The sequence below is a fragment of the Euleptes europaea genome, chromosome 9 (genome assembly GCF_029931775.1).
Source record: "Euleptes europaea isolate rEulEur1 chromosome 9, rEulEur1.hap1, whole genome shotgun sequence".
NCBI classification, from domain to species: Eukaryota; Metazoa; Chordata; class Lepidosauria; order Squamata; family Sphaerodactylidae; genus Euleptes; species Euleptes europaea.
In genome coordinates this window covers 89,499,896-89,523,285 of record NC_079320.1, presented here as the reverse complement: position 1 = coordinate 89,523,285, position 23,390 = coordinate 89,499,896, and the positions used below count along the sequence as shown (strand labels likewise).

The following is a 23,390-nucleotide window of genomic DNA, read 5'->3' as shown; positions in this document are numbered from 1 at the left end:
TAGCTTAACTCTGGTCAGTTCTGATGATGTGGGTCACATGTAGCCATGGTCAGCCACACGACACTGCTGATATTTCCTAACAACCACAGGATAAATTGACACTAGGCTGTTCTGTCATCCACAAGGTTGGCTTTAAGCTACACAGGCAGAAATATGCAGGAGAAGGGAGCTGCCTCACCTGCAGAATAAAATGCTTTTAATATCCACTAGAGAAACAGACTCTTGTGGGAAACACTATCCATGCTTTTAATATGCAGATAATGTCAGTGACTCACTTAAACTGTGGCGCATGAATTTATAAAACTGCAGAGTGTGCGCAGGACACAAAACTATTAGTGTTCATTGTGAACCTTGTTATAGCAGCTTTTAAGCCAAATCTTTGGTCTTGGCAATGCAAAAAATGGTACCATTCAAACTTAACGTGCAACTGACAAAAATGGGTAAAAGAAAAAATCAAAGGCAAACTTGAGTGCTTTCTGAACTGTGCTCCTCCAGTCATGTTCTATTTTCACATGCCTTGCTGCAGGCAAAAGTTTAGCCATGCAGTTTAAGCACGAGATCGCTTTCAGTTCAAAGACCGGCCACTTGCTGCCCAGACGGCCTTCCAGAATAGTGCTGAACTCAACGACGCTTCCTTGCCGCAAGTTCAGCAGCACGTTCTTGAACTCATTGCTCGCCTTCAACACAATGTCTTTGGTTGCATCCTCCTCTTCTTTCATCTTATTCCCATTCATGCTATTGAGAGGCATGCCCACAGAGATCTCAAATTTGTAGCGGTCAAACCGTTTCATGTGGCAGTCGTGTTTTGTCAGATACTTCAGGCGACACAGTTCCTCCTCTTCAACGGTAATGTTTTCAGGGGCACACGCTGGATAGGTCTCACCATACAAGCATCTCATCCAATCTCCAATAAAGAAGGGAAGCATGTTGATTGCTGATTCCGCACTATTGTCAATGTCTGTGATTCTGACATACTTGAACCTCCCCGCCCAGGTCACTCTGTGGCCTTCTAGATGGCTGCATAACATCTGGGTCCGGGCCATATTGGTTTCCTTCCAAGCCCGCGGACCGCACAAAAACCCATACTGATTCCATGTCAAGGTAGAGTTGTATACTTTCATCCCCTCCGAGCGGTAGACGTAAAACCAACAGAACAACACTATGGCAGTTATCCACACCAGAATGAGTTTCACAATTGAACTCTTTGTTAGGGACTTTACCATCCCAACCACAGAGAAGCTGGTCTTTGTCCACCACCGGAAAAGCAAAGGTATAATGCACAACACCAGGGTCACTACGATTTTCATCAGTTCCAGTGTTATGAACCACTTCACAAAATGGATGAGACACATCAAAGCAATGCCAATCAGTAGAATAGGAAGCGCAAACAGGAACAAAAAGTAACCCACAGAAGCACGGATCAGGCCAATGCCCGTCGAGTGCTGCAAAATAACCACCGAGAGTTCACACCACATGAAGCACACCAAGTAAGGAACCAAGTAGTAATATGTGCCCTTGAAGTTCCGCATCTTTGCCATTCTAAAGAACAGATAAAACAAATACAGAAACAGAAGGCAAGGGAAGCTCATGTTGAACACCAAAAAGTGGCCCACGGGGAGACTGTAAAAGGTTTTCCCCAGCACTTGGAGGGGCCCCACATTTATCGGCACCACCTCCAGCAAGGAGAGGGCACCCGCGGCCACCTCCGTCAGCAGCGCTCTCCGGGTGTACGATTCCGCACTCGTGGCTAAACTCATGTAGCTCGTCACCATGAAGAAAAGGGAGATGGTTGCCAACTCAGAGCAGGGTATCCAGTCCTTGCTTGCTATCGGGAAGGAAAAAATGACAAAAAAGACTGACAGGAGGAAGTAAAGGTACGGCTCTAAGTGGTTCCACCCAAAGTTCACTTCCGCTTCCTCGACATCTAGATTTGGCTCAAAACGAAGCAGCAAGTCTGTGAGGGTGCGGAAGTTCTCCCAAGCTTTGCTGTCCTGAAAGACTTTCAGGGTGCAGATCACCATGGAAACGAAGGAGAGATAGAAGATGACTAATGGGATAAAAAAGGCAAAGAAGTCAATCGTCAGGTTGCTGATGATGAAGAAGAAGATGAGTGCATTGATGTGGTGTGTGGGAACAATAGTGGACAGCCAATGCATCCCAGCTTTAGAAGCAAGGTCTATGAGGTGCTCCTTGACTTCCATAATGGCATGAAGGGGGTACTTGATAACCTGGACGGGAAAGAAATGCAACAGAATCAGAAACTTGTTTGCGCCTCCTAGACAGAACATGGAAGTAAATTGAGTCAAAACTTGCTCTTGAGAAGGCTAAGCTGCTGTTTCTTTTATTTAACTGACTAATGGCGACAGCAGATACCCTGGGCTTCAGGGCCTGTTTCACACCAAAACATGCCATTACCAAACTGTATCAATGGAAATATAGTGTCCAGATCACACGAAGTGATGGTATCGCTTTACTCTGCTCTGGTTAAACCTCACCTAGAGTATTGTGTTCAGTTTTGGGCACCGCAATTTAAGAAAGATGTAGACAAGCTGAAACATGTCCAGAGGGCAACAAAGATGGTGAGGGGTCTGGATACCAATTCCTATGAGGAAAGGTTGAAGGAGCTGGGTATGTTTAGCCTGAAAAGAAGACTGAGAGGAGATATGATAACCATCTTCAAGTACTTGAAGGGCTGTCATAGAGAGGATAGTACCGAGTTGTTTTCTGTTGCCCCAGAAGGTCGGACCAGAACCAACAGGTTGAAATTAAATCAAAAGAGTTTCCATCTAGACATTAAGAAGAATTTTCTGACAGTCAGAGCGGTTCCTCAGTGGAACAGGCTTTCTCAGGAGGTGGTAAGCTCTCCTTCCTTGGAGGTTTTTAAGAAGAGGCTAGATGGCCATCTGTCAGCAATGCTGACAGATCATGAGAGGGAAGGCATCTTGGCCATCTTCTGGGCATGGAGTAGGGGTTGCTGGGGGTGTGGGGGGGAGGTAGTTGTGAAATTCTTGCATTGCGCAGGGGGATGGACTAGATGACCCTGGTGGTCCCTTCCACCTCTATGATTCTAAACCAGGGTGCTCTGGGTCTTTCAGATTAAACAGGACTTCAACATTCAGTGAATGCTCAAGTAAACAATTTCTGATTTTGCACTCTTACCTGATGACACAGCTGCTAACAAAACACAACTTCCAGTGTCTCTCAAAAATCTGGACCCATCCAACTAACCTCTGAATAAGCAATGCATAGTCAATGAGTATGTACACTCAATCTGATGCTCCCATTCTGTGTGTCTCTAGTGCACAAGTATTGGAATCTCCACAGCAAAACTTCACTGGTACAATCACTTCACCATTGCTTTAAAAGCAAAGAATCTCACAGACCAGCCATCACGTGACCCCCCTACCAGACAAACTGGAGCATCAGGGGCCCGCCGAATGAATGAACAAGCAAATGGGGTAATTTCTTAGATATGCAGCCATGAATGGAATAAAGAAACATACTTCTCGGCAGAGAGAACTGGGATTCTGAACAGGCAGATGACATAACATACCCCGGCACAAGGTCTGTCAATCCAGGATAATCCTCCTATTGCCTTCTTTTTGTTCCTAAACAGGTGACCATTAATTTAGTGTGGCAGTTAGAGGTGTTGTCAAACTGCAGGAAACCCAGCACAATGGTCTCCCTCTGTCGTGGCATCCAGACTATACTTTTTTAAAAAAAACTGGAGGAAGAAATGAGAAGTATGATCTTCAGAATGTCAGTGGCACAAATCTGCCAGGACAAGTTAAAAAGTGCGTGGTATTCTACACCGAAGGGGGGAAAACACTGAACTCCAGAGACCATGCATGAATCCAAAAAGGGGGCATAAACAGACAGGCAGAAGCCCCCAGAGATCTATTAACAGGCAATGGGATTGGTCCCAGTTTGAACAGGAATGGCTCCACAGGCCCCCGCCAGCCTGTCCTGAGCCATGTTGAGGGGGCACCGGCAGCACCTGAGCAGCGGGCAGGAAGCGTCCCCCGACACTCACCCTGAGCCGGAGTGGGAGCTCCTCTGGACTCTTGCCTGCCAGCTCATCGTCATCCTCATCCTGCCCAAGGAGTCTGGTCGGGATGATGCCTTTGGCGTACTTCTTGGTTATTTCCACAAAATCATCCAAGGCAATATAACTCTTGGCTGGAGGTTGTCAAAACACACAGAACGTTAGCAAAGGCAAGGAACTAGATAAGTAGATACTGGTGCTTCCTAAATAATGGCTGGTATTGTTTTACAGATAAAATGATTAAAAATGGATTACTGAATGGTGATGATCTTCGCTACAGGTAGGGCCAGACTCAGGTTTTGGGGGAACCGTGGGAGCAATGATTGTCAGTACCCCTCCTCTCATATATATATACACACACACACCCTCCACCCTGGAGGAGAGAACCCAATGGATCCCAGCTCCTTTGTGATCGTTCATGGGAGCCCCACAAAGTCCTAGGCCCAATAATCCCAAAGGCAGTAGGGGCTTGCCCCAGATGCCCAGCCCACCCAACAACTAAGAAGAGAATATGAAGAGCCCCCAGAAGGTATACAAAGATTAAACATGTGGGTGACGTGTGGCTAAATCAGATGTGGTAAGAACCCAGTCCATTACTGATGACTTTGGCGTAGCTGATGGAGGAATGTGGCCCACATAAAGTCCTGCCAGCAGCAGGCGGTACTATTCAGATTTTCAGAAACAGCATTAAGAGTGGTGGGAACCTGAGAACAGGTACAAGGCAAAATCACCCAGATCCACTCTGGGTTAGAAGTTGGTTTTTATATGCCGACTTCATCTACCGCTTAAGGAAGAATCAAACCGGTTTACACTTTCCCCTCCCCACAACAGACACCCTGTGAGGTAGGTGGGGCTGAGAAAGTGTGACTAGCCCAAGGTCACCCAGCAGGCTTCATGTGGAGGAGTGGGGAAACAAATCCAGTTCACCAGATTAGCGTCTGCCACTCATGTGAAGGAGTAGGGAAATAATCCCAGTTGTCCAGAGTCCACTGCTCCAAACCACCGCTCTTAACCACTACACTACGCTGGCTCTCCAGCATGGATGCATGTTCCCAGGATGTACCTTTATTTATTTATTTGTTTGACTGATTTTAGGCCATCCTTTCCTGCCCAAACCAGGTTTGGAGCAGCTCACAACACTTTAAAGCAATCTAAAAACTGTAAATAATTACTATGTTATATTATACATCTATATGTATAATATTTGTTACTATACATCTATAATATAACATAATAAATAATGCAGCAGCACTAACAATTTGTACTGTGGCACCTGCCTGTCTGATTTATATGGATACTTTTCAGCTTGTGGATACGGAGGACTAGATCCTGGGAGAGGTGAGACCCACCGCCTGTGTCCTTGACCCTTGCCCTTCCTGGCGGATAAAAGCTGCCAGAGGGGGGCTGGCTGAGTGGGTCAGGGGAGTGGCAAATGCATCCTTGAGGGCAGGGTTGTACCACCTGTGCTGAAGGAGGCAGTGATTAGTTCCTGCTTTGGGAAAAAACCTCCCCGAGCCCTACAATGTTGGAGATTTTCGGCCCGCCTCCCATCTTCCATTCTTGGGCCAGGTGCTAGAGTGGGTGGCTGCATTTCAGCTTTCCAGGGCTCTTGGAAGACACTGGTTTTCTGGACCCATTTCTATCTGGCTTCAGGCCAAGATCTGGAACAGAGGCTGCTTTGGTTGATGACCTCTATCAAGAACTTGATGGGAGAATGTGACCGTGCTAGTTCTGCTAGATCTCTCAGCAGCCTTTGACACTATCGACCACAGTATCCTCCAGAACCACTTATTGTGACCATCTGAAGCCATAAATCAGATGAACAGAGGGCTACTGGCAGAAAACTGATCCTGAATTCAAGCCTACATGTCATAGTGGCCATTTCAATGGGTGGGTGGGGGTAAACATGTTAATCTCCACCTTCGTCAGTGTGTGAACAGAGCTGTCCTGTAAGACAACATTTGAGGGGTTTAAGGACTGCATGGATCCTATAACAGATTTTAGAGAACTTTGGACTTAAATGGTGACATCCTGTGTTTACGGGGGTCTCTGTATCAGGCCTTAAGGAAAGTAAGACGGGGAGCGATCCTAAACAGGCCTACTTAGAAGCCAGCCCCGTGTTATTCAACAGCTTACACTCAGGACTGCAATTTAAGCTAACAAATCTGAGCTGGTCTTTCTTGCTGGGCAGCAATTTTAAACACCTGCACACTGTGATCCAGGAAAGGCACCCTTACATTCACTGCTCACCAGCCGCTCCAGCATTCTTCTTTGCTTCTGAACCGACTTTGGAACTGGGCCAGGCTGCTTCTCCCCACCTGTCCTCAAAAATACAAGTTTGGTCAGGAAGTGGGGAGATAAAAGGGGAGAGGAAGCAATTTAGAAGATATAAAGCATCACCTGCCCTTCTAGAAGAGCTGGGAATCACAAAAGCAGATCTGTCAACTAATTCAACAGCTTTATTAATTTGTTAAATAGTCCTTTGATTAGAAAAAAAATCACAAAAAGCTTATCATAAGTAGATGTCTTTTTGAAAGAAGAAGCAAGAGATCAGTTACAGTTTCATATGCTAAAACAGCAGTTGTCATTAGAAGGAAAGGATCTTCTTTTTAATTTCCTATCAAAGTAACACACTAGAAGCAAAACGGGCTCAGGTGCCCTCCCCATCAATTGCACCCCCATCAACTGAAATGTGACTTCCAATTATGAATCAAGCAGTGATGCTTAAATTAACATCCTTGTCCCACCCACCACGAAACTCGACACACTTCCTAAAGGTAAGATGACAGAAAACTTACTGCAGATCAACTAATGTTACCCCCATGCAATTCACCTAGTATTTATGAGTTATTCTGAGAGTGGTTGAAACAGGAAGTGCCCTTTTTGGCGAATGTGTGTATCAAACCCACAACCGATTTTTTTGTTAGGGGAAAGCTGCTTCCAGTGGCTTGGAACACAGCAGCAACCACCGCCCCCCCCACCCCGCTCCAGGGCTCCACCTAGCCTTATACCATTGCAAATGTGAGCAGAGCCCTATAAGGGCTCAGTGCTGTGGGACTGCGATGGAAAAACCATGGGTCGGAGAACAGATCAGCATTTCCTATGCCCCACCTTTTCCATCCCACACCCAGCTACTTTTCCACCAGAAGACATAGGAATTGGTCCCTGTGCTCCTGTGTAACGTGCCAAGGGGAATCACAGTTTGCCCCAGTCATTAAGAGTGTTTTAACATGAAGTGTGTCAGGAGAAGCCTCAGCTCCATGATCATCACCAAATACTGATGTTCTCTAAGAGCGCAATCCACAAGGAGGGCCCAAAACATCTGTGCAGGCAGCGTGACCCCAGCAGTGGCATAACTGCCACTTACGCTGGCGTAAAGGGTGCAAATGCTGGCGCCAAGGCACTTACGCCGGCACAAGAATTCAGCACACCAGCGCCCAGGCACACCAGCGCACATCCAGCTGGAAACAAAGTGGGCATGCTTGGGGGCAGGGCTGGTGTTGTTCGGCTCCCTGAGCCCTTATGGCACAGGAACACCCACATTTGCCAGTGCCTAGTTATGCCAGCAGGCTGGAGTTCCTGGTCTACGAGGGTTGGTGAAACATCCCTGTCCCGATGCTGGCTACGGCACTGCCAGTTGCTTAGGAGGCGGCTCTGAGGCACCGTTGCTGCACCGTCCCCGGCCATGGCACGGCTCCCCTCCCCCCCCCAAAGGATTGGGCTGCAAGTCGTATAAAATTGTTTTGGGTGGAGAACCCAGGTTTTTTCAAAAAGAGGAACCACCAGCCCTTCTCTGTGTGTGCTCCTGGGATTCCTGGACACCACCAATTAAAGGAGCACAGCTAACAACTTGAGGCAAGGCTCAGTATGAGCCTGTTTTTCAGGCTTCCGTGGTCTAGGACAGCCGAGTGCCCAAGCTCTTTTGCACCATCCGAGCCACTCAGTGGAGCAGAGACGCTCTCAGATGTTTATAGACGGGGCCATGAAACAACCTTGACTACAATTACAACAACATGTCCTTAAGCAAACAAGCATTCTCCTGTATTTAAAGGATAACTGCAACTTTTTCAAAGAATAACTTATAACCACATTCAGTGAACCAGAATACAAACCTTCGCCATCAACTTGGTCAACATTTTCTAATAGTTCTGAAACAGCCAAGAGCTTTTTCTTCTCTGGATTTAGTTTCCAGTACATGACCGAGCCAGCTTTTCTCACAACTCTTTCCAAATCAGTCTCGGATGATAATTTCTTCACTTCTTGCTCATTCTCTGAAGTGATGCCTTAAGAAAAGAAAAATGCAACAGGTACGATTATCCCACTGGGGTGTATGTGAAGAAGTGAGCATTGGTCATAATTTATTTAGAAAGAACAGAATGTGCCGATAAAAACAGTTTCCAGTGACCAAGTTCTTCCTTGTGTAGTCTCTAAACTCACATTTTAATAAGCTACAGCAGGCAGCACTTTGCAGAGACTCTGTTATTTACAGAAGGAATCCTTCCTGAACACCAGCAGCTAGTCCTGGGCAACAGGACTCCCTTTAACAAGGGCCGCCTTTACAATTCTCCAAAAGAGCACAGAGGTGGGCCTTGAAAAAAGCAAAGATGCATAAGAACATAAGAAAGGCCCTGCTGGGTCAGACCAAGGCCCACCAAGTCCAGCAGTCTGTTCATACAGTGGCCAACCAGGTGCCTCCAGGAAGCCCACAAACAAGATGACTGCAGCAGCACCATCCTGCCTGTGTTCCACAGCACCTAAGGTAACAGGCATGCTCCTATGGTACTGGAGAGAATGGGTATGCATCATGACTAGCATCCATTTGGACTAGTAGCCATGAATACTCTTCTCCTCCATGAACATGTCCACTCCCCTCTTAAAGCCTTCCAAGTTGGCGGCAAACAAGAGGAAGCAATTTAAAGATCCTCACAGACAATTTATTGCGCAGGAAACCCGCAAATTTTGCACAGAAAACTCAAAAAACATATCTCCAAGCAATTCCACTATGGACATGCATGCTGTGTGGTGAGGCTGTACTTTTTGGGCACCAATGACACGCTCACACAAGTATCCCTGGGCCATTTAAAAAAAAAGAAATGTTTCTGGAGTCTGACCCCTTTCTGGTTATCCTACTCAACTGATGTTTGTAGATGTCAAGAAAAAAACCCATGTTTGGGAACACCCGCAAGGCAAGCTTCTGGCCCTGGACAGCCCAGTCATATATGGAGCAATCTTAAGCAGGTTTACTTAGAGATAAGTTCCGTGTTATTCAATAGGTCACGTGATGGATTTCCTGGGGGCTAGCCACCACCTCACAGGATTTTTCCTCCATCACATGCAACTTTCCAGATAACCCACCGCACCGGGTTTCTCAGCAGAAATGCTTGAGCGAATGGAATCTGGGCCTGAACGTAAATCCCCCAAGACTAGATTGATTACTGAGGTAAACTGACAGGCATTCGATGGTTTGCTTTTAAGCATGAACAGTTTATTGAAGAAGAAACACACAAACGGACGTAAATATTAACACTTAACCAGGAGTTGTGGGAAGTTAGGTTTCATGTGCCTCGTGAGGAAAGCCCTCCCCCTCAGGCAGGTTTATAACCTCTGAGCGCAGCTCACTGCTGCGACTCTGTGACAGGCCAGGGCCCTGCTGGCCCACGGTAACTTTGCTGTTCCCTGGGGCAGGGAAAGATCACCATAGCTCCGATACCTGCTCAGACCTTCTGACTCACACTCCTGTCAGAGTGATAATCTCTCCCCACCCTCAAAAACTCACTCCCGACTAACTTAACCTCCGTGGCTCAGCCCTTAACTCTTCTCCAACACTCAGCTCCTATGGGCTGATCCAGATCGCGGCTGGGGTACATTTGTGTGCTCTGCCTGTCACCAGGGCTTACCCCCAGGAAAGTGTCATTAGGATTCTGCAGCCTCAGAGAACCATTTTCCTTTCTTTGGTAGTTGGAGGCTGCGCATGTCCCCTCGGCAGCACTCGTATACGAAGGAAAAATGGCAACCAGTCACTTTCTTTCCCACAGACCCAATTTCTACAGAGAGTCAGCAACACTCAGTCTTCTGACATGCTTGCCCCCCTCCTCAAAGGTAACTCAGTGTCACGGTAAACAGATATGGTTAAAGACCAGAAAGGAGCTGTACCTCTTCGCTCCGCTAAGCACTGCTTCAGCAGTTTCCCGGCTCCCCTCCGCCCCTGTTTAGCAGCAAGGAGCAGCCACTCAACTGCTTTGCAACTGTTCAGCTCCTCATCTCGGACTTCCGCTAGCTTCAGGTAGTGCTTCCCCACCTACAAAAAAGACAGGGTTTATTTAAACAGCTCGCATCTTCACTCCCACAGAGCTAAAGTAGCTGCGTTGCACGCCAACGCGGAGGTCGAAGGAAAAAACAGGAAAGAACCACTGGACGGTGGCAAGATGCAAAAGAGACTTCCACAGCACTACAGACCACAGGGTACCCCAGGGAAAGTTAAAGACTCAGATTCAGACCACTGGCTGGTCCATCCAGCTCAGCGTTATGTACTCTGACCAGCATATGCCTGCCAGGGTGTCTTGCGGGGAAGGAACGTTCCTAACACCCGCTACCCGAGTCCCTGGCATTGGAGAGGCCCAGGACAGCACTTGGGGCCTTCTGCACCCAAAGCCCTCCTGGCTCCTCTACAGCTGCCCAGCATCCTCGGTGGTTTCCATATAATATAATCTCTCCCCCTGAGCAGAGGGAGGACATGAACATGCACTTCTAGGCAGCAGTGTGTGTGAACAAGACCTTGGGGTACGGATGGACAGTAAGTTAAATATGAGCAGCCAGTGTGATGCAGTGACAAAAAAGGCTAATGCGTTCTTGGGGTGTATCAACAGAGGTATAACATCCAAATCGCAAGATGTCATAGTTCCGCTGTACACTGCATTGGTCAGGCTGCACCTAGAGTATTGTGTGCACTTCTGGAGGCCTCACTTCAAAAAGAATGTGGACAGAATCGAGTGGGTGCAGAGGAGAGGGACGAGGATGATTAGGGACCTGGAGACCAAGCCCTATGAGGAAAGGCTGAGGGACTTGGGCATGTCTACTAGGGAGAAGAGGAGGTTGAGGGGGGACATGATTGCTCTCTTCAAGTATTTGAAGGGCCGCCACTTAGAGGAGGGCAGGGAGCTGTTCCTGTTGGCAGAAGAGGACAGGACTCACAATAATGGGTTTAAATTGTGAGTGGAAAGGTACCGGCTGGATATTAGGAAAAACATTTTACAGTAAGAGTTGTTCAACAGTGGAATCAGCTACCTGGAGAACTGATGAGCTCCCCCTCCCTGGCAGTCTTCAAGCAGCGGACAAGCACTTGTCAGGGATGCTCTACGCTGATCCTGCATTGAGCAGGGGGTTGATGGCCTCTATTGCTCCTTCCAACTCTATGATTCTATCTTTATTTAAACAGGAAATTCATACATTTAGCCTATTTCTGACTATAATGAGCAATTATTTGGTACAGCATAAGAGGGTCAGTGGAGGACAACACTACACATTTATATTAGTTTTACACAAGCTTAATGGTTGCAGCCTTCCCCAGAGGATCCTGGGACTGTGGGTGGGGCCAATTCTTATCAGAGATCCCTAACCATCCCCTCACAGCACTACAGACCACAGGGTATCCCAGGGAAAGTTAGACTGATAAACCAGTGCAGAAACTGCGGAGGGGGGGGCTCAGTGGTGGAGCATCTGCTTGGCATGCAGAGAGTTTCGGGTTCAATCCCCGGCCTCTCCAGTTAAAGGGACCAGGCAAGTAGGTGATGTGAAAGACCTCTGCCTGAGACCCTGGAGAGCCGCTGCCCGTCTGAGTAGACAACACTGACTTTGATGGACCAAGGGTCTGATTCAGTAGAAGGCAGCTTCATGTGTTCATGTCTGCAAACATCTGGACAGTGGTTAGAGTAGACTTTCTCTATTACCAAAATTTTTCTCTCACCAAGGAGAAACTACCACATCAGTGCAGACTGAAGCAAGCTATTTTATAAGCATAAGATTTGTGAGGGGAAATGGCTGCCCAAGAGCATCTATTTTTATAATGCTCCATTTTCTGAAGCTAAGTGCAAGTGCAGTAAAACCAATACAAAAACATCAAACAAAACCATTAAAATAGCATCGCATCTGGAACTGCAGAAGGGATGTGGCTCTTCTACTATCCCCTGGAAAACTGTTCCATAACATTAAAGGGGCTACTGGGAAAGCCAGAAAACAGACCGTCGCGGCTTGTACCCTTGCAGAAGGTGGAACCTTTTCATCTCGTGACCCCCCCTCCCCCGCTGACTTTCACCCTTGTTTGTGAAAGGATATGAGAGGATTTGCTAGATTTCAACTTGATAAGAAAACATTTAGAAAGCTCCAGCTTGTAAGCAAAATGGACACAAAACAAAGATATTTTTGGTATTTCTGGTACCCATACCCCCCATTTTTTATACTTGCCAAGACAATTCAGCTAACACTCCCTTGCTCTGACCTAGTAATGCATGTTTGGAGGCAGAATGTGGGTAAGGACGCATGTTGCAGCGCATGACGTCTGTGGAGTGTGCATCTACACACACATCGTCACCCACATTCTGACCCAGCTTAGTCGTTTGCAAATCTACAGGGGCAGAGATGGAACTGGGCCATGAACGGCATTTGGCAGTGCAGAAAGGCAGGCCTCTACACCTCACTCTTCCCCCTCTCAAGCAGCAGACGAATGGAGGAACAGCTCTGAACAGATGTGGGGGGGGGAACGAGTGAAACAGCAGAACACAGACTCTTTGAGTCCCTGGGTATGGCAACTTTTGCAGTGAAAACGGAGCCTTGTTTACTCACCGAGAAGGTTCCTTCCGCTCTGAGGTAGAAGGCCATCTTGCAGCTTGGGTTATTCTCACCTGTTGCTCGGGGAGGCAGGAGTTAATTTTTCTAATAGCCTGTCTCCTGTGGGCGGGAATAGCCCAAGACTCCACTTGACTATAAACAAGCTTCTTGAGACAGGAGTTATGAAAACAGATAACAACAGATAACAGTAATAACGAGGTACTGAACTGAGGTAAGTATCTCTGAACAAGAGACATTCTGTGTCAACAACTGATTTGGACATTATTACTTCCCATGAAGCGTGCCTCCGTGTAACTGTTCGGGTGGGCAAGATGGCCTTCTACCTCAGAGTGGAAGGAACCTTCTCGGTGAGTAAACAAGGCTTCATTCAAGCTCTGAGGGAAGGCCATCTTGCAGCTTGGGACGTCCAAGAGCTAGTTCCCGGATGGGATTTGATCTTCCACTTCAACGGCATGCTGTAGTACTTTTCTACCAAAACTCGCATCAGCGGAAGCAAGGGTGTTAATTTTATAATGCCGTACGAAAGTGGAGATTGATGACCAGGAGGCCGCTTTACAGATCTCGTCTAAGGATGCTTTGTTATTGTAGGTCGCTGTGGTGGCCGTGCTCCTAACTGAATGGGCCGTAATTCCCTCTGGAACCGGTAACCTAGATGCGTTGTAGGCCTCTACAATGCATTGCTTAACCACCCTACCTATGGAGGGACGAGACATTTTGCGACTTTTATTTGGAGCCGATATGGAAATGAATAGATACTTGGACTCCCTAAATGGTGCTGTTCTATTGATGTACGTCCCTATAGCCCTACGTACATCCAGTGAGTGCCACTCCCTTTGCTTGGTGGTAATGGGATTAGCAGAAAAGGCTGGAAGATGGAGCTCTTGCTGCCTGTGAAATAGCGTGTTCACTTTGGGAACAAAGGTGGGATCTGGGCGAAGCACCACCTTATCCCTGTGGAAGACCCAGAGATCCTTGCGAATGGATAGACCCCTAACTCTGATATCCTCCTGGCCAAAGTTAGGGCCGTGAGGAAGATAACCTTCATGGAGAGAAAACGGAGGGGAATGTCTTTCAAGGGCTCAAACAGATGTCTTGCTAAGGCTGCAAGTACCACATTAAGACGCCAGGTAGGAAATCTATTGGCTACCGGTGGATTTGACTGAGTGACTCCCTTAAGGAAGGCCTTAACCTGAGGATGACCTGAAATGGGGATGCCTTCCATTAGAGGAATCACTGTGGATATATAGCAGCCACCTGTTTGCGAAGCGTGGCTGGACGTAGACGTTGATTTGCCCCTTCCTGCAGGAAGTCGAGTAGCTGAGGAAGGTCGATAGCCACAGGGTCCACGTTCTTCCGTCTACACCAGCGACAAACGCTTTCCATGTGTAGTCGTAAATTCGCCTGGTCGATGGTTTGTGCCTTCTAGTATAATAGCGATGACTTGCTCATTTAAGCCCATGCTGGCTAGATGTCACCTCTCAAAACCCACGCGGTTTGCTTGTACCAGCCAGGACTGGGATGTACAATGGGTCCCTGTTGGAGAAGGTTGGAGGGGCAAGGAAGTCTCCAAGGTTTCTGAATTGACATCGCCGTCAGTGCCACGTACCAGGGTCTTCTTGGCCAGTCCGGGGCTATCAGTGGTACTGCTGTCTTCTGTTCCCAGATCTTTCTGAGGACTCTCGGCAGGATGGGCAGAGGAGGAAAGGCGTAGAGCGTTCCCGATGGCCAGGGTGCCAGCAGGGCATCTGTTTGTTCCGCTTGCGGCTGGAAGTAGCAGGAGTAGAAGCGAGGGAGTTGCCTATTCTGGTATGAGGCAAACATGTCCACTTGTAGAGGGCCAAACTTGCATTAAATCACTTTGAACACCTGTGAACATAGGGACCATTCCGCTTCTTTGATGGAGCGTCGGCTCAACCAGTCTGCTTCAACGTTCAGTGTTCCCTGGATATGCTCGGCCTTGATGATCAAGAGATTTCTCTCTGCCCAGGAAAGAAACTTGCTGGCTCCCTGATGTAGCTTGGATGACCTGGACCCACCCTGTTTGTTTAGGTGGGCCTTTGTTGCTACATTGTCCATTCTGATGAGGACAAATTTGTTGGAGACAATGCGATGGAAGTGTCTGAGCGCCAGATAAGACTGCCCTGAGTTCCAGCAGGATGATATGTTGTCTTTTTTCCTCTGGAGACCAAGATCCCTGAGCGATGTGTCCTTCTGTTGTGGCTCCCCAACCTTCCAAGGAAGCGTCTGTGAACACCTGTACAGGTTGTGGGAGGATGAATAACAGTCCTTTCTGGAGGCTGGAGTGTTGAGTCCACCAGAAGAAACTTTTCCTGACTATAGGTGACACCGTCACCGCTCTGTCTTTCTTGTGAGCTATGAGCTTCTGATAGGGTCGGAGTAGCCACTGCAGAGGTCTGGAGTGAAAACTTGCCCATGGCACAGCAGGGATACAGGAGACCATAAGTCCTTGCAGACGAGCCAGTGTCATCAGCCGTGTCTGCCGGGCCTTAGCGATGGTTCTTGCCATGGTGGATATTTTGACTATCTTGTCCTCTGGGAGGATGAGTAGGTCGAGGGTGGTATCTACAATTGCACCTAAGTGACGGATGCGTTGCATTGGAATGAGTTGAATCTTTTCCCGGTTTATGATGTATCTATGTTCTTCCAAGATTTGCATCACCCTGAGTGTGTGAGCGACTGACTGCTTTCGGGACTGGGCGCAAATCAGTAGATTGTCCAGATAGGGATGCAATTGTATTCCCTCCTTTCTGAGTTCCGCCACCAGGGTCACTAGTACCTTTGTGAAGATCCTGGGGGCGGGACCCAGACCAAAAGGGAGTGCCCTGAATTGAAGATGATGGCCCATGTAGGCAAATCTCAGGTATTTTCGATGTTCTGGGCTGATCAAGATGTGCAGGTATGCCTCCTGTAGATCTATGGAGGTCATGTAAGCGCCGTGTTGTAAAGCCTCTATGATGGATGACAGGGTCTCCATCCTGAAGCGCCTGGTCTGCACAAACCTCTTGAGGTACTTTAGATCCAATATTGCCCTCCAGTCCCCGTTCTTTTTGGGGACTGTGAAAAATATTGAGTAAATGCCAAGTCAGTGTTCCTCTGGCGGAACACTCTCTACTGCTCCGATTTGTTGCAGGTGGGCAATAGCATTCATGGTTCTAATTTTACAGCGAAATATCCCAAAAACATCGGAGATGATGCTGTTAAGTATGATACCAGAACATATCTTGACACAAAGAACTTTTTTGATATATACCACCACTGCTGCAAGATTGGTCTATGCAGCTAAATGTCTGAGATACCAGACAAGAATGACTGGATAAATAAAATGTTTGAACTAGCAGAAATGGCTAAACTTACTGCTTTAGTAAATCAAAAAGACAATGAAGAATATATGAGAGAATGGGAGGCATGGATAACATATTGTAAAAAAGAATTAAATATGGGAAATGTTAAAGGCTATGACTTAATCTAATTCAATTGATTAATGATGAAAGGATGAAGTATTCAACAATTAAAGTATATAGGATGATAATATGTAGTTTATAGAAATGATACAATGAATTATAATGAATTAGAAAACAAATGCAGAGGGGATTAAATAGATATCAATATGATAGAGGAGGGAAGAGGGGAAGTCAGAAAAAGTCATTACTGATTAGGCTGATTAGTTTGAAATTGTTCTTATTTTATGTAACTCTGAAGATGACAATATTGAAATTGTACGTGACTTACCGTATATACTCGCGTATAAGCCGTGTTTTTCAGCCCAAAAAAAGGGCTGAAAAAAACGGCGTCAGCTTATACGTGGGTCAATATGGTAGAGGAGGGAGGGAGGAGGGAGGGGGAACTTACCGCCATCGCCGCCACCATCGCCGCCGCTATTGCCGCCAGGCCCACGCGGCTTCCCCTGGCCAGGAGCGCCCTGTGGGGGCCTGCAGCGGCCGCGGGAAGCCCCTGCCGCCGCCGGGCGCGCCCGGCTCCCCCCGGCCTGGACCAGCCTGGAAGGGCCTACTGCGGCCGTGGGAAGGCCGCGCCGCCGGGCGTGCTTGGCTCCCCCCGGCCTGGACCGGCCTGGGAGGGCCTTCTGTGCCCGCGGGGGGCCCCGCCGCCGCCACCGCCGCCTTCGCCGGGCCTGGAGCGAAGGTAAGCCTGCTGGGGGGGAGGGGTTATAAGCCAACCCTTGGCTTATACGTGGGTGCCTAATTTTGCCCCATTTTTGGGGAGAAATTAGGCACCTCGGCTTATACGCGGGTATATACGGTAATAAGAAAATAAAAAAAATATAAAAAAGAAAAGGACTGCTGAAAAGGTCGGTAATCCTTTCTATGAGGTTTTGGCATGATGCGCTTTTTATCCCTTGTCTCTGATAACATGTTATCTAACCTCTCCCCACAGGGGCATCCACAACTGGTAACTTGAAAAGTTCCATATCAGCAGAAGACATATGGTACAGCTTTTTAGTAACAGCAGGGAACTGTCTGTTAATGGTGGGTTTATCCCATTCAGTTTGTATCACCTGCCTGAAATAGGCTGGAAGGGGAACAGTTTTAATTTGTTGATTTATCCTTGGAAAATAAGATTTAGTGCCCTTTGGCCAGTCTTGTGGTTTAGATTCCTCCACAGTCTCGGCTTCATCATTAAGCTCCAGGGCAGAGAGAGCCTTGGAAAGGAGGGGCTGATAATCCTCCATAGAAAATAAACATGGGATATTCCCTTCAACCATTGTGAGTTCAGTATCAGAACATTCTCCCTCCTCTCTGTCACTGCCTTCAGATGAGTACTCTGAGGCATGATCCTGCATCACATTAAGTGGATTTTGGAGACTTCCGGTGGTGCCGTTGGAGAGAGCACTCCATTTCCCCAGGTTGTCCTGGGAGAAATCCAAGTTTGCGTTATTTTTGGGGTACATAGATACCCCAATCCGACCCTTGCAAGTGGGTTGGAAAGCAGGAACTCCCTGCAGCCCGCAAACGCGGTTTGACCTCCTAGGTACTCTGAGGGGGCTTTTTTAAGCCCCTCGGAGTCCTAGACGCCGGTCCTGCGAGGGCACTAGGGAAGGACATCGCCAAAACGCAACTTTGGCAGCAAGCTCTACCCTCCACCGCCTTAATACCAACATAAGGACTACATAAAGAAAAGAACCTCACCTCTTGACACCCAAGTGAGTACAAAAGAACTCTTCGTCTACTTACTAGAAATTTGAACAGACGGGAGGCTGATAAGAATATTTCTGGGACCCCCACCCCTCCATAATCCGAACTGAAAAAGTTTGACTGAGTTAGTCATCGGGATTAGCGACAGGAGCCTTATCGGATCGATCAGCCTAAACCATAACAAAGAGTCGGAAGGATACCTTTTAGACTGACAAGAATTATCACCAATGAGAGGTCCGAAGGAAGGGGAGGGTGATTTCTCTTCCTGATTTTCCGGCGAATTCCTGCCACGTTTGCAGTAAGGGAGTGCCTGGAACGGAAGACTCTCTATAACACCCTCTCTATCATTGGAACTAAAACAACAGGAAGTAGCCGCGGGACTGAATATCCGTCGCACTCGAGTTACTTTCAAATCATTCCTGAAGGAATAACCATCGAGAAGAGGCGATAGAAGGTCTGCAGCACTAGTAACTTCCTGTTTACTTCCTGATTAATCCGATCTAGAGCGACCGAAAAAACTCACTGGTATTTTAAAACTTTAAAATGCAATTTTAAAGCCAATTTCGACTCTTTTCAACCCGAAAAAATTACTAGGCTGATCTTTGAACTATCATCTTTTAACCAGCACCTTAAAGGCCCTGTCGGTGGACATGTATTTTACCAGCTTTTTTTGAATGTAAATGTCTCGACCCCGCTCTGGCTCACTACATAGCCCTGCCTATACTAAACTAAGGGACTCTTTACAAACCTCGACCATGGAAAAAAAGTTACAGGATATGCTAACTAAACAAACTGAGGCAACAAATAAACAGTTTGAACAGATGTCTGCACAGATGGCACAGTTGACTTCTATGATGACAAATCTTGGTCAAGCATCCCAAGCTATTAATCAGAAGTTGGATGTGGTCACTGGAGACTTGAAAGAAGTAAAAACTCAAATGATTGTTATGAAGACAGATATGCAAGCGATGGATGTATCAATTAAGAAAGTGATGGATGAGCACAAGGACACAAAGAAAAAATTAACAAGCCAAGAAAAACAGATTGAAACAATACAAGCGGATCAGATGGCGGCAAAAAATCAAATGGCAATGATGGAGATGAGAGTGAAAGAGACCAACCTTCGTATACGCAATTTTCCAGATATGATGGGAGATAATAAAGAATCTGCAATACCAAATTTGGCCTACTTATTTCAGATAGATGAACAAGAATTAAAACAAGCCATTAATAGAATATACAGGATACCACTACCTGCTAGAATGAGAAGATCTAAGCCAAGAGATTTGATGATAGTGTTCTATGACACCAGAGTTAAAGACAAGATTATGAAGATTCATTATGAAAATCCAGTGTCAGCAGGAGACTCCTCTCTTATACTACTGAAGGATATTCCAAGGCATCTACTTTCACAGAGGAATAACTACAAAGACTTTGTGTCTATACTGAAAGCTAATGGCATCAAATATCGTTGGATTATGCCACAAGGTTTGGCTTTCACCTATAAGGAAGTGAAAACGACAATTCTATCCCAAGCAGATGTGGGGAAATTTTTGAGAAAATATAAAATGGACCTTAAAGAATTACCTGGAGAGAAGGAGGAAGAAGAAGAGGAAGAAGAAGAGGTACAGGGTGCAGAAGGTGGTACTAAATTATAGACTTTTTATTTTGCTAAAAAATACTACATTATGGCAAAAGCAATTTCTTGGAATGTAAATGGACTGAATGAGAAAACTAAAAGGGCCAGAATCTTCAAATATCTACAGAAATATAAATACTCCCTAATCTGCCTACAAGAAACCCATATAGCTTCAAAGCATAAAAAATACTTGGAGAAACAGATGCTTGGACAAGCATTTATTGCTTCTGCTAAAACTAAAACAAAGGGAGTGGTAATCTATGCCCACCCCAGTCTCTGTCCAGAACTAGTATATAAAGACAATGAAGGAAGAATTGTAATTATCAGAACTAAAATATTGGGACAAAGGACAATAGTGGTTGGAATCTATGCACCCAATGAAGGGAAAAAATCCTTCTATGAAAAATTACATGACCTGATAACCCAGTACGCACAAGACCAAATTTTATTGATGGGCGACTTCAATGGAATTATTCTCCCATCTCTGGACAAAAAATCAAAAGCAAAAGATATCAATGATGGATGCTTGCCTAAAACTTTCTTTGCCATGGCTTCAGAATTAGAATTACAAGACATTTGGAGAACAATGAATACAACAGCTAAAGAATACACCTTTTATTCAGCAAGACACGATTCACACTCCAGAATCGATATGATATGGGCCAGTAAATCAATTTTCACGCAACTACGTAAAATTCATATTTTACCTAGAACTTTTTCTGATCACAATCCTGTTACCTTTGATTGGAACAATAAACAAGCATTTAGATGGCGAATGAACGATAAACTTTTAAAAGACAACAAGATACAAAAGGAATTACAGGTTTTAATGAAAGACTTTTTTGAAATTAACCTTAATGGGGAAACTTCTTTAAATACAGTTTGGGACGCATTCAAAGCTGTTCTGAGAGGTTTTATGATACAGAAACACTCGGCCTGGAAGAAGACTCAATTGCAATTTACAAACAACATACTTTGGAATTTACAAAATTTGGAGCAGAAATTGGTAATGGTAACACAGGAAGAGGAGAGAAGAGAAATTCAAATACAGATTTCTGCATCTAAACACCAATTAAATTTGGTAATAATGGAGGAAATGAATAAAAATCTGAAACTTGCTAAACAAAAGTATTTTGAATATGCAAATAAACCAGGAAAATTTTTAGCAACACAACTGAAGGACTCATTTCAAAAGAAGATTATAACAAAAATCCAAACTGCTAAAGGACCAGTTTATTCAACTTCAGAAATTCAGAAAGAATTTGTTTCATTTTACTCTAAGTTATATCAGAAAGAAAATACTCCAAAACAGAAAATAGACAAATTTCTAAACTCAATACAGATGAAAGCTTTGTCAATGACCCAGAGAGAATGTATTGAAGCTCCAGTAACAAGGGAAGAAATACAAGAAGCAATACTGAGACAAAAAACGGATAAAACACCTGGACCAGATGGAATTACTGCACTATTTTATAGAACTTTTAGTGACAATTTAGTTGGATTTTTTGGTTCACTTTACAATGCAATTTTGGACGAGGGAACATCCCCGGAGACTTGGTCACACGCATTTATATCACTGATACCCAAAGAAGGAAGAGATCCAGAAAAAACATCTAATTACAGACCTGTATCGCTCTTAAATGTGGATTACAAAATTTTTGCTTCGGTTTTGGCATGTAGGATAAAGCAATTTATTAAGGATCTTATACATGAGGACCAAGCAGGTTTTATACCAGGAAGGCAAATAAAAGACAATGTAAGAATTTTACTAGATTCACTGGAATATTATGACCATAATATTCAACAAACTGCGGCTTTTGTATTTTTGGATGCAGAAAAAGCCTTTGATATGGTCTCTTGGAACTTTTTGAAACGGATTTTGGATAAATTGAATTTTGGAGATCGTTTTCAGAAAGGTATATCGGCTATTTATACCTCCCAACAAGCTAAAATTTTGGTTAATGAATCAATGTCAGATAACTGCCAAATCACGAAAGGGACTAGACAGGGATGTCCCTTGTCTCCACTTTTATTTTTGTTGGTGTTGGAACCGCTATGTGTGAAACTAAGAAGTATGGAGGACATCCGCGGGCTAAGAATTAAAAAAACATGAATTTAAGTTGAGAGCATTCGCGGATGACCTACTGCTAATTTTGGAAAACCCAACACAGTCAATGAATATACTTCAGGAGACTTTGGATGATTTTGGAAAAGTATCAGGCTTTAAAGTGAATCAAGAAAAAACAAAGATAATATTTAAAAATTTATCGGAAATACAACAACAGGAATTTATATCATATACTGGCTGGGAGAAAGCTAACAAAGTTAAATACCTGGGAATTTGGATCACTGCAAAGAATAAAGATCTGTTAACCAACAATTACCTCAAGTTATGGGGTAAGATTAAAACTGATATGATTATATGGTCAAACAAAAAATTGTCATTAATGGGACGTATCTCAACGATCCAAATGAATGTCTTACCGAGGATGCTCTTCTTATTCCAAAATTTACCAATAATATCACAAACAAAATATTTTGAAACTTGGAGGAAAGACATTTCAAACTTCATCTGGCAAGGAAAAAAACCAAGGACTGCTTATAAATACTTGGTGGATCTAAAAACTAGAGGAGGTTTAGCACTGCCTAACTTTCAACTCTATGCTGAAGCGGTAGCTTTAGTATGGCTAAAAGACTGGATGGATTTGTCAAATGTACGTTTGCTAGACTTGGAAGGTTATAATAACTTAAGTGGATGGCATGGTTATTTGTGGTATGATAAAATTAAACTACAAGCAACATTCCGTAATCATATAATCAGGTCCTCTCTACTTCGTATTTGGATGAGATATAAACACATTTTGGAACCAGAAACACCGATGTGGATATCGCCCCAAGAAATGCTAACTTTGCGCCCACTTAGACCAGACAAATTTATTACTTATCAAGATCTAACTAATTGGGAAGGAAAGAAATGCTCACTAAAAGACTTTCAACTGCTTAAGGATGATTTACAATGGCTTCAATATTACCAAATCAAATCAGGTTTTGTACAAGATGCAAAAAAAGGTTTCTCTAAAGAAAAATCTCCTTTTCAAAGGATTCTACTAGACAATAATACAAAGCTGATTTCTAAAATGTATAATCTCCTTTTAACAATATACTGTGAGCAGGACACGATTAAACCAACTATGATCGATTGGGCTCAAAATGTGGGACATGATATTGTTTTAAATAAATGGGAAAGATTATGGTCTAAAGATTTAAAAGGAATAAAAGCACAGTCAGTGCGAGAAAACATCTATAAAATGATGTATAGATGGTATCTAACACCCAAGAAAATTGCAAAGATTTATAAAACGATGTCCCCTATTTGTTGGAAATGTAACAAAGAAATTGGTTCCTTTTATCACATGTGGTGGACCTGTGACAAAGCCAAAGACTTCTGGGACATGATTTATAACGAACTGAGACTAATACTACAAAAGAATATATCCAAAACACCAGAAATGATGTTATTGAGTATGATTCCAGACGACTTAGCAACACAAAGAACCTTTTTGATATATGCCACAACAGCTGCGAGACTGCTTTATGCAGCGAAATGGAAAGGGCTAGAAACTCCAGAGAAAAAAGACTGGATTGTTAAAATGTTTGAAGTGGCAGAAATGGCAAAACTCACAGCTATTCT

At 45.0% G+C, this 23,390-nt stretch overlaps 1 protein-coding gene across 1 annotated transcript in view; it reads right to left on the bottom strand.

Annotated features, from left to right (window-relative positions):
* Positions 1–412: 412 nt before the first annotated feature.
* Positions 413–23,390, bottom strand: part of WFS1 (wolframin ER transmembrane glycoprotein) — a 40,486-nt gene continuing 17,508 nt past the window's right edge. Inside the window, exons 3-7 of the mRNA XM_056855651.1 lie at positions 10,199–10,343; positions 8,158–8,328; positions 6,283–6,363; positions 4,034–4,179; positions 413–2,228 (exon numbers count right to left, since the gene is read on the bottom strand). Of these exons, the coding sequence (XP_056711629.1) occupies positions 417–2,228; positions 4,034–4,179; positions 6,283–6,363; positions 8,158–8,328; positions 10,199–10,343 (2,355 nt within the window). The 3' untranslated portion in view covers positions 413–416. The remainder of the gene's footprint in view (positions 2,229–4,033; positions 4,180–6,282; positions 6,364–8,157; positions 8,329–10,198; positions 10,344–23,390) is intronic.